Here is a 12,187-nt window from a genome sequence, read left to right as displayed (position 1 = left end):
ACTGCTATAAATGGACTTAACAATTAAATGAAAACCTTTGCATTTCAATGTGGTGTTAAGCCAATATTTTTCTGGTATGATTATATGTACCCATGTTTAAACAACGTTTAAAATAACAATTGTTGAAGATAATTTCATTTGTTGTCATGGGTGTTATCATGTGTAACAATCATCGCAAGATAGGAATCAGTTGTATCAGAATTTTATATCAGACAGAATACACTAATGACAAAAAATGACCTGTACTTACAGTCTTGGTTACTCATTGTGTGCAGGAGGTCAACTCTGCACTATTTTGCAATGTAGGTCAAAATATCCCTAAAATACTGCCAGGTTAAAATCAATCAACACGTAACTAACAGTAACATCAGGAATAACATGATGAGTCATTTTCAATGGTAAGTATATTTTACTATTTCCTGCAGGATAATTAATAAGTGCACTTAGTTTACTTGTGTTTCCTGCTTGTTTACATAGTTACTGATTTGTGTTGTCAAGTCAATGTTGTCCCATTTTATGACTCAATTTCTGTAGAGACTGTATTTTGTGGAACCAAAACAAACACCATTATGCAGTGAGTCATTAATATATTCAGAGCTTAACTTTCAAGAATGTATGTCAGGACGGCTGGTATGGGTATTAACACTTTTACTAATAGAGCAGAGAGAAATGTTTTAACCTTTGAAGATGGCCTAAGAAGGTTGAAACATTATTCTCTGCTTTATTAATAAAAGTGTTAATACCCATACCAACCATCCTGAGATAGATTTTTACTTCAAATGGGTTTCTCATTATCACAAATGAACTTTCAAGAATTTATACTTAACACTGATGGTAAAAAGCACACTAAGCAATTTGTTTTCAAGCACTCATCTATAACAGATTGCCCATTATGGTTTTCAGATCTATCTTGTGTACCTCACAAGAGTTTGCCAAAGAAGCCTACCTCTGAATAACATGACTCATCAGGTAAGTTGGACTGTTATAAGTGGTACTGACACATAGAGTATAAAAACTTCAAAATGTTGATGTTGAAAGTTAGTAAAAAAATGAAAACTGACAGCTGTCTTTATTTTATGTTTTCAAGCAATTGTAACACTAAAGAAAATATTTTCATTATTTCCAAGAAAAAAATTGGTACGTAAATTAACTTTTTCAAATATTGTGGATAAAATGTTTAAGAAATAATAGAAAACAAACTAACTTTATCAAGCTATGGCAATGAAAGCCATGTTCATTTTTATATCTCAAACAAATATAGTTATAACAAGAAATGTGGATCATAAACAGATTCCTAGATGTTTATAAAACTTCGATTAATAATAGAAAGATTATTTATACCTGTTTCTGTAAAAATTTAGCCATCCTTTCTTCATCGTCCATGTCCAATTTCTCTTTTTTGGCCACAGCTTCTTGTCTGCGAATGGTTTCTGGATCTCTGTCTATATATCTAGTATAAACAAATCTGATATAAAATATATACTTCTTGTAACATGTTTTTGGAAACACTAAAGGCATTGCATTCCACAGTTCAGATCATTCATGATAAACAGGTTGGGGAAGCATAAACATTAAGCAGTACGAAACAAACCAAACTATAAAAATAACATCAATGCTGAATCACAATACATTTTGTACGAATATATAGCAGTAAGTTAAAATTTTTTGACACCTTATATCTAAGATTATTAACAATAATTAATACATAATAATAAACTCAAGTACAGTGATGCTAGACTTGGTTTATCTCACACAAAATCTCTTGAAGTTCAGGTGTGACAAACAACCACAGAATACTGTTAAACCACTTTCTAACAGTTAACTTCAAAAAATATTTTATCAATTCTATTATACATGAATTTAAAGTTCAGAAATTTTCAAAATCTTTATAAAGTTTATTGTAGGTTAACTACTGTATGCTATATGAACTACTTCCATGTCAGGTTTTTAATCATATATCACCTACATCCACGTCACATTTTTAATCATATATCACCTATTTCCACGTCACATTTTTAATCATATATCACCTACTTCCACGTCACATTTTTAATCATATATCACCTACTTCCACATCAGATTCTTCATTATATATCAGTTACTTCCATGTCAGATTTTTAATTATATATCACCTACTTCCATGGCAGATTCTTCATTATATATCACCTATTTCCGTGTCAGATTTTTAATTATATATCACTTACTTCTGTGTCAGATTTTTAATTATATATCACCTACTTCTGTGTCAGATTTTTAATTACATATGAACTATTTCCATGTCAGATATTTCATTGTATAGAAGCTAAAAAAAGCAGATATTTAACTTTTTGGTAGCATATTGTAATATATGATAATATATGAATAAATTTTGGTAAGTATTTAAAAATACTTGGGAGAATGGTTTACATAATTCAACAGAAAGGGTTAAAATGAATCCATGGCCTCATCACATCTTTACAGTTCATGTTGCTAAATATGCTCATGCTCTAACTAACAACAATACATCTTTACTGTAATAATGTTGCACTAATTTCTACTGCAAAAACATCAGTCATAAAAGGCTACCATTTCAAATTCACACTACTCCTCCCTGCTGCTTTCCATAATCCACTTGTAATAAAACGACAGTGGTTTTAAAGTGCTCATTTCAACAGTCTGATCATAGGGAAATCTACAGGTGCTACATTCTGTGATTTGACCAGTATGTTTTCATACAGATTATTATAAATATTTATTTCATTTTATAGCTGCTTGAGATATGCAAAGGTTGAACAGATGTGTCATTGAAACAGCTTTTTCTGATGGAGATCCTTCTTGATTATGTTGAATACTGTTGCCTAGGACAATTTTACCACTGGTATTCATGTTCATGGATTCTAACCTGTTACGAGATGCCACACCTTGTTTAGAAAGGCTCAGATACAACTTGTAGATCTTTTATCTGGATGGGCCTACTTTCACAACTTCATCCACGTTTCTTTGTTTTCCACTGTGTTTAAGTACAAGGGATTTCCTAATTTTGTAAATTCTAAATGTATTATCTGAACATACATTTATAATCTGGGTGTAAGCAAATCTTCTATTGTTTTATAATATCTATAAAATGCTACAAATTTCAAAATGTAGTTCTGATACATTCCATTCCTATACAGCTTTATATTGTTGTAGTTATCGCATAACTTGCTGATTTGCATATAGCTTTAACATCAAAGTACTCAGCCTCTGTATTCTGTAAACATCCTTAAGGTACTTCCCTGAATGACATGTAATTCTAACATGTACGTTAAAAATGGTATAATCACTTATGTAGGTTGGATAATTTGTGCAAAACACAAAACATATCAAAATATAGGTTTAAATATGTATATTTCTATTGTTATTTTAGTACAAAGCTACACAACGAACTATCTGAACCGTGTTCACCTCAGTGAACTGTCCTGCTGATCCACTAGAAGGCATAATTATATACACAAAAAAATGTAAGCACTGTCAATCAACATATTACCTGTAATGATTCAAACATACAGCTAGGACTATTTATGTTTACATATTAGACTGTCTTCACTAACATCACAAATATTAGAAATCACTTAACCATACTTTAACATTACATTTTCTTTCAGTATAAGATAAACTGTGCACAATAAGTACTATTACATTTGATCTATCTTAACTAAAATATATTTTTGTACAACTGCCATTTACTATTGAATAGTAAAACATATAGGTCTATCTCATTAAATTTTTATATCTATTTCTATAGGTCAGCAAAGCTTTACTATATATCTACATTACCACCCTATAAGAACACACAACAAAAGCCTATTTTCTGAATCTTCAAATTCAATATCAACATTTATCAGTTGTGCTCACTGAAAGACAACATTCACAATAAAGACATTTACGTGATAAACCAGCCTTTTTCTGTCTCGTCAACGGTACAGTACCCTTCTCGACCAAGCCATTTCACAAAATCGGTCAAAGTTTCCCACTGAGTTGCATTCATGTGAAGATGATCCCGGTCAGAGATGTATTCTTGATACACCTGGTTGGCATGGATACGCTTAGTCCCTGAAAAATACAGAGGTATAATTAATATTTTACAAACCTCCTCAGTTACTAACACAACAAACTTGAAAAGACAAATATGTTCAGAAACATTTTAATTCTCATCCACATCCACAATGATGAATGTAAGAGCTTTCTTTAAGAATAGAAAAAAAAAAACTCTTTCTGGATAAAATGTATTCCATTAAACATTATAATGATACATTAGTGATTATGTGTATACATATATGGTGTTACAGGTGACATTAGTAATTGTACGTATACATATATGGTGTTATAGGTGACATTAGTAATTATATATATCCATATACGGTGTCACATGTAACATTAGTAATTATATGTATACGTACACGGTTTCACAGGGTACATTAATAATTATATATATATATATATATACATACAGGGTGTCACAGGTGACATTAGTAATTATATGTATACATACAGGGTGTCGCAATTGGTTTATTTGGTATTTTATGGCAGAAAGCAGCTAGGCCATCTGCACCAAACATCTGGTAAAAAGTTAATATTAAAGTAAATTTAGTAAACTTCATAAAAGGCAATTATGGTAAAAAAAAACAAAGTTTTAAAAAAAAAACATAACATAAAACCAATGTTTACATCTAGCCCACAACATTAAGAGAAAAACTAAAGTTGTACAAGATGTAAAGGACTTTCTGTAGCATAATTATAATTATCATAACTCCCCAGGAAGACCAGGAAGTTGGCCTTTCCACTCCTGGTTCCGAGTTATTTGATGTTACGGCCATTTTCAAAAAGTAAAGTAATAAAAGTTTTAAAAGACTTGCAATAAAATTTTAATAATAACTCACCAGGATGACTAACAGGTAATTCATACAACAGCGTTAGCCACCTGAAGTTGGTCTTTCCAGTCCTGGTTTCAAGTTATTTGACATTATGGCCATTTTCTAATTTCAAATCAAACTAGATGAACTGTGATTCTTAAAATGGAATCACATTAAAAAAAAGGTCTAATGTATAAATTAAAAAAAATTTAACTGGCATTAAAAAGATTAACAGTCTTTAAAAAACTAAAAACATTTCCAAAGTGGACAGTGCCACCATCACCAATAACACTGTCTAACATTATGGACAAACCTTGGGACAGAACATATTTAAAATTGTGCCATCATTGAGAGTTATAATGACGACAAGAAAGTAATATGTGGCTTATTGTGACCTGAGTGTTACACAAACTACACATTGGTGCATTAGTTCCAGACAAGTAGATGTTAAAGAGAAATGGGCCAGTCAGTTTTGAATACCGGGGAAACCAGAGTGTTAAACAACATGAAGTGATTCCAGGGCCAGTAGAGAACTAAGCAAGTCAGTATAAATAGTGCAGTTTGAGTACTGCTTAGCTTCTATGTGATCCAGGGCAAGAGAAATGGCGTACAGTTCTGTATAAATAGGAGGATGGTTTGAAAGATGTTCAGCAAATAGCAGACAGTATTTCCAATCAGGAGTGTCTACTTTTCTCAGATGACTTAAAGATACATCACAATTGGGGACTGTAAGAAGCCATGGTGGGATGGGCTGACCAGTAGATACAGCAATGTTATCCAAGGACAGACCCAATTTATCCAACAGCACCTGGATACAAAGGCCAAAAGGAGCAGTGGCAGATTGTGTGTTCTAAAAAAGTATGGTCCACCGAGGAAGAAAAACACAACCTCAGGTGGGATGCTTTGGTAAGGAACAAAGTTTTGAAGCATATACTAAAGACAGTTGCAAATGGCAGAGGTGCAAAGGAGGTTCATGAGACTCTATAAATAAGCTCTGAAATGGGGAAGTACAAAAAGCCCCGGTGTAGAGCTGAAGTCCTTGATGATGAATGGGGTCCAGCATCTTTAAGACCAAGGTTCTGGCAGAGCCAAAGACCAGTGACACATAGTCAAGTTTTGATCGAATAAAAGCACAATATATGTTTAGTATAGAACATCAATCCGCTCCCCAAGTGGTGGAAGAGAGAACATGGAGAATGTTCAGGGCTCTTGTACATTCGACCCGTAGCTGCTCGATGTGTGATATAAAGGTCAGCTTACGGTCAAAGATAAGCTCCAAGAACTTTGTCTCAGGGACCACAGGCAGCACAACTTCACCGATACAGAGTTCAGGATAAGGATTAATACCCAGTTGGTGGTAAAAGTGCATGCAAACAGTTTTAGAGAGAGAGGAGTTAAAGCCTTTTGCTGTGGATTACTTCAGTAAATGACTGAGAGCAGTCTGTAGGCTCCACTAATATACCTCATGTTCAACGACTGACACGAGATGTGAATGTCATCAACATATAGCCCATTTGCAACAGTGACAGGGAGTTGTTCAGTGATGGCATTAATCTTTATACTGAAAAGTGTGACACTCAAAACACAGCCCTGAAGGACTTTAGTTTCCTGTAGAAAAGAACGGGAAAGTGTCGAACCCACATAAACTTGGAATCTCCTGTCCATTAAAAATTTTTAAATGAAAATGGGCAAATGGCCACGTAACCCATATATATATTGTATCATAAGCCTTCTCAATGTTAAAGAATACTGACACAAGATGATGTCATTTGAGAAAGGCTTCTTTGATTGATGTTTCAAGTCGATTCAGGTGGTCTACAGTGGAGTGCTGTCTTCAGAACCCACACTGGGTGAGCGAGAGGAGGTTGTTTGATTCGAGAAACCAAACAAGACGAGCATTAACCATCCTCTCCAAGGTCTTACAGAGACAGCTCGTCAAAGAAATTAGATGGTAGTTTGAAGGAATCTTGGGGTCTTTCTCAGGATCATAAAAATGTAGGACAATAGCCTGGTGCCAAGCATCAGGAAAAACATTCTTCTGCCAGATCCAGTTAAAAGCAGTCAGAAGAATAGCAAGAGAAGCAGGAGACAGATGATGTAGCATTTAATAGCATACATCATCTGGTCCAACCGATGAGCTGCCAGACCAATGAAGGGCTAGTTTGAGTTCCAACAGTGTGAAGGGAAGATTACAGTCATAGAGACAATCAGCTCGAAAGGAAAGGGGTGATCACTCTGCCCAAGTCTTGATGGCTAGAAAAGGTGGAGGAAGAAGTAGAAGTGCTAGAGACCCAGCAAAAGCTTTCATCTAGAGTATAAACAATGCTCCAGGTATCAAATACTTCCTGGCCATCAGAGAGCAAGATCGAGAGGGGGACAGAATTATACTGCCCGCTGACCTTTCGAATATTGTCCCATATGACTTTGGAACTAGTGGTAAAATATATGCTGGTTGCAAACTTAATCCAAGATTCCTTCTGACTTTGACGTCTTACCCACCGAGCATTGCATGGGCCTACTGGAAAGCGATGCAGTTCGAGAGTGTGGGATACCTAAGAAAAGTATCCCAGTCCCATTTTTGAACTTTCTTTACCATGTGACAGGCATGATTCCACCACAGACAAAGATATCATGAGAAACGTGTAGAGGTTTTAGGAATACATTAAGCAGCTGCTTGTATAATACAGTCAGTTACTGCTGCCACACAGTAGTATACTGATTGCTTACATACAATGGCAGGATCAAGTTCTGTGAGAGCAGTAAAAGAGAGAGAGTTTGCATGATCCAGCTTCCATCAGGGCATGCAGGTTGGGTGGCATCGACCACAGCCGATCTCTCTCAAAATTATAGGAAAACAACCACTGCCACGTGGAGTATTTTTAACCCTCCATGAAAAATGGGAGAATAGTGAAGGGGAGCATATTGAGAGATCTACAGCAGCAAAGGACTGACTAGGTGCATGAAACTAAGTAGAACAACCAGTATTTAAAAGAGAAAGGTTGTGATCAGTGAGCATACACTTTACAAAGCGACCCCTCCTATCAATATCAGTACTTCCTCAGAGAGGATGATGCCCATTAAAGTCCCCCAGGACTAAAAAGGGAGACAGCAACTGTTCAATGAGAACATCAAGGTCTGATTGATCATAGGTCTCTCCAGGCAACAGAAAGAAAGAACAAATGGTGATGGTACAACCCAAGGAAAAACAGATGGCTATGGCCTCCAAAGGTGTGTCAAGTGGTAAAGGCAGGGTGGGCACATGCTGATCAACCAACAGTGCCACCCCTCCATCACACAGCCTGTCTTTTCTGTACAAAGAAAACATTGGAAAGGTAACTGTATCAGCAGGTTTCAGAAATGTTTCCTGTAAGGAAAGACATACAGGATGGTAGGAAGCAATCAGTGTTTTGATGTCATCCAGAGTAGAGCATAAACCTCAACATTTCCATTGTATCAAGGTGGCCACTTTTATTTATGTGTTGGCGAATTGGGTGGAGAACCTTTCTGTTTATGACCACATCTTTTTTCTTCACTGTCTTTATTCGAGGGAGGTCTATCAACCTCTACAGCTCCTGCCCTGGGTCGATTGGGCAGGTATTTGCTGATGGAAAGGGATTCCAGTGATTGAGGACATGAACAAATGATAATTTTGCATCTTGGGGTGGGAAAAGAAGATGTACCTGAGGAAATGCCTGTACCTGCAACCAAAGGAAGTGGATATTGGGACTTGTTGGAATGTATGTAAGGGACAGAGATGGGTGTTGAAGTTGATTCATCAACGTTTTTAACCATGGAGGTCATGGTGGACAGCAACTTTCAAGCTTCATGATAAGTAATGTTATGAATTGTTTTCAAACACTGTACCTCTCTTTCTTCTAACCATTTAGGGCAAGAATGAAAGTAGGATGGGTGGCAGCTGTTGCAATTGACACAATGAGGGTCCATTTCATACTCATAGGCATCATGGTCCTCGCCACCACAACGAGCACACATCAAGAAACCATGACATAACGTCTTCAAGTGATCAAACCACTGATACTGGAAACATCAGAGAGGGTTTGGAATGTATGGCTGTACCCTGAATTAAGATAACCTGCCGTGATGGTGGCAGGTGGATGTGGTAATGTAAATGTCAGAATGAGAACACTGGTTGGCATCATAATTCCATCTTTGCGAGTGGAGACATGCCTCACTGCAGAAACTCTTTGAATGAAGAAACCAGCAAGAATCTCTGACTCGGGAATGTTCTTGAAATCCCCCTCAACAATAACTCCTCATGATGAATTCTAAGTAACATGAGGCATAACCTCAATAGGTATATCCCCAATCACCTTTGAATGCAAGAAGAGTTCATTGTGTTAAGATGTCGATGTTTCCACCAATACATCACCAGATCAAAGCTTCTTTACTGAAGAGAGCCAGCAAGTCCCTCTAGACCCTTCTGAATGAAAAAGGAAACATTTGCTCTAAAGGTTTGTCTGAAAGTGAATGCAATATAAGAAAATGAGATACAACAGGTGGTACAGATGGTGAGGATTGCTGCTCAGAATCTTCAAAACATGGTCATTTACCTATAAACTGTTTTTTCACTATTTTATCAAGAATTTTAATTGGAGTATCCATAATAAAAAAAGGGAAATTTTGGTTCCCACTGACCCCAACCACTATAGATCCCTATGAGGGGATGCACTACAATGTCAAATAAGGACACTGCAGCAACGCCAGGATTTCATGAGCATTGCACTCAAACACCAGCATCAGATACAATGTCCACAACACCTGTTGAGAACATCCAACACTGGTACTTGGCTGACTCTAGCCTAAGTGGACCAAGTGATTCACCCAAGGTGGCCACCCCAAGGCCACCCGTCTACAGGAATTCAAAGTCAAAGTGATGTGTTAGGGATGAACTCTCAACCACCAGGATCCTCTCCTCCCCTTCATGGGTCACCACACAAGGCAAACATGTGGGTGTATGTTTGGATCCCAGAGTAGGTAAACCAAAAGAACAGAACCTTCCCTGGGAGGTCCCTTTACCATGTACAGGAATCTACAATGAGAGGGAAGGCTAAGGGAGACATCAGTTATTATATGTATACATATATGGTATTATGGGTTATACATGCAGAGTGTCACTAGTAATCATATGTATACATACAGGGTATCAGAGGTGACATTAGTAATTATATGTATACATACAGGGTGTCAAAGTTTTCATTAGTAATTATATATAAACATATATGGTATTATGGGTGGCAGAAGTTTGGACCTATGGAGAAAAATATTTCATGTTCAAATAGCATGCCTTTAACAGCATTACACATATCATCTCTTGGTTTACCTTTTCTATTATTTGTTTAACATCAAGAATCAACTGTCTATTTTCCATATGGGTTCAGCTTTCTGAGGCAGGTGATGGAAACACATAACAATAACATTATTGGTCAACATAAAATATTAGCAAAAAAGGACAAAAGGTAAGGTGATAAAAACAGTCTTTGTTGAAATTATATACTTTGAGAGTTATTGCAGAAGAAGTGATGTACTTGTGTCTAAGAATATTTGAACATCTTACAAATGCACATGTGGTACTTTGTGAACTGTTTGTTGGACTACATGGTAGTTTGAGGCTTGAAGATCAAGAGTTATGTTGTTCATTTATCTTCTATAGTGCTAATGCTACTGTTTTAAGTCTATACTAGTTAGTAGTTTTCATATTTGTCTATAAGGGCATAGGTCAGAGAGGTAACAACTAATAAAACTTTCTGAAAATTCAAATTAAAGATATACTATGTAACACATACATACACTTACATGATTAGAACTAAGTCAATTAGAATGGAACAGTGTCATAACAATCAAAGCTCTTAAACAAAGATTAGCAAAAGAACATACATTCAAAACAGAGGCCTGTACCATTCATCTGGTCCATATGGAATGTTACATTAACACTGAACAGTACAATACATACAACATTAGTTAATACGGAGTGTTACATTAACACTGAACAGTACAGTATGTACAACATTAGTTAATATGGAATGTTACATTAACACTGAACAGTACAATACATACAAAATTAGTCAAAATAGAATGTTAAGTTAACTCAATATAGACTCGATCAATTTGACCAACCACAACTTCTTTTTACTTGTTTAAAGTCTTTATATATTTAATACTTATAACTTTCAATACAGTGTGTATATCTTCACAATATTTGACAGTCTTTCAGACATTACATCTCTCACATACAAATAATCAAATTTTTAAGTGAAATATTTTTAATAAAATAAAATTAAAATTTGTCCATGAATGGACTGAGTATTTGTTTGGAATAGCTCATGTGCAAAGTAATTTTCATGTTAAAAATACTTTTCCTCACCTCAAAAATCTCACATTTCTTTTGTGTAATTCCTAAAACAAATACATTTCACACATTTTTCTAGTTAAACTTTACATTTTAATGGTCAATTCGACCAATCTCATAACCACAAAAACAAATCTAAATTATCCATTTTTTCTTTCTAGAATGACTTCAAATTGTAACATGAAACCACATTCATTTATCCCAAGTAGCTCTAAGTTCATAGCAGTATACACTTATTTGTAAATCAATTTTATTGCTTTATTGCCTCTTGAGTTGTATATTACTCAGGACATGTGTAGCTATCAAATTACATTACCCATGAGCTATAACAAGGTAATTGTTATAAAAGTAACTAAAATTTAACAATAAATAAGGAACATACATGAAAAACAAGAAATAAAATACTTGACCAATCTTCTTTTTTCTTGCTCTTCATAGATGAAGAGAGTTAACCTTAATTTTTTACACTGATGATAATTAATGCACTTAATAATTTTTATTTAATTAAATAATGCACCAAACAATACAGACTAATAACATGAAAAAAGTAGACAAATTCACTTCTCAACATTTTTCTGGCTTTCTAACTGTGTGACATGAATTGTTACAAATTAATCCAAGCTAGTTGTTAAATTTTTCGTGGGAATGATGTTTGTACTCTGAGTGAAACTGATATTTAACTGCTCAGAATATAACATTCTATAACACTTCAATGGATAGATAAAAATCATGACTTTTTATTGGTTCTAGGCAATATATATTAAAACATAAGAGAGAACTTTTAACAAATTTTGAAAGGGAGAATGTGAGAGGTGGTAGATGTGGCAGAAGGAGTCTCATATTCTATCCAACAGCTCTGTAACCACACAAAGTTGAAGACTGTAATGAATGTGATTTACCTGAACAATGACAAATTTATAGAGTAATTTACATTTAGTTTCATATTTTC

At 35.1% G+C, this 12,187-nt stretch overlaps 1 protein-coding gene across 4 annotated transcripts in view; it reads right to left on the bottom strand.

The window, feature by feature from the left end:
- kin17 (kin17 DNA and RNA binding protein) overlaps nucleotides 1-12,187 on the bottom strand; it is a 33,763-nt gene that overhangs the window by 14,260 nt on the left and 7,316 nt on the right. For all 4 annotated transcript variants that reach the window (XM_076454695.1, XM_076454694.1, XM_076454696.1 and 1 more), the window contains 2 exons: nucleotides 3,906-4,071; nucleotides 1,342-1,450 (listed from right to left, as the gene is read on the bottom strand). In XM_076454695.1, coding sequence (XP_076310810.1) covers nucleotides 1,342-1,450; nucleotides 3,906-4,071 — 275 coding nt within the window. The remainder of the gene's footprint in view (nucleotides 1-1,341; nucleotides 1,451-3,905; nucleotides 4,072-12,187) is intronic.

The sequence above is a fragment of the Tachypleus tridentatus genome, chromosome 9 (genome assembly GCF_004210375.1).
Source record: "Tachypleus tridentatus isolate NWPU-2018 chromosome 9, ASM421037v1, whole genome shotgun sequence".
NCBI classification, from domain to species: domain Eukaryota; kingdom Metazoa; phylum Arthropoda; class Merostomata; order Xiphosura; family Limulidae; genus Tachypleus; species Tachypleus tridentatus.
This window is presented reverse-complemented; position numbering and strand designations above follow the sequence as displayed.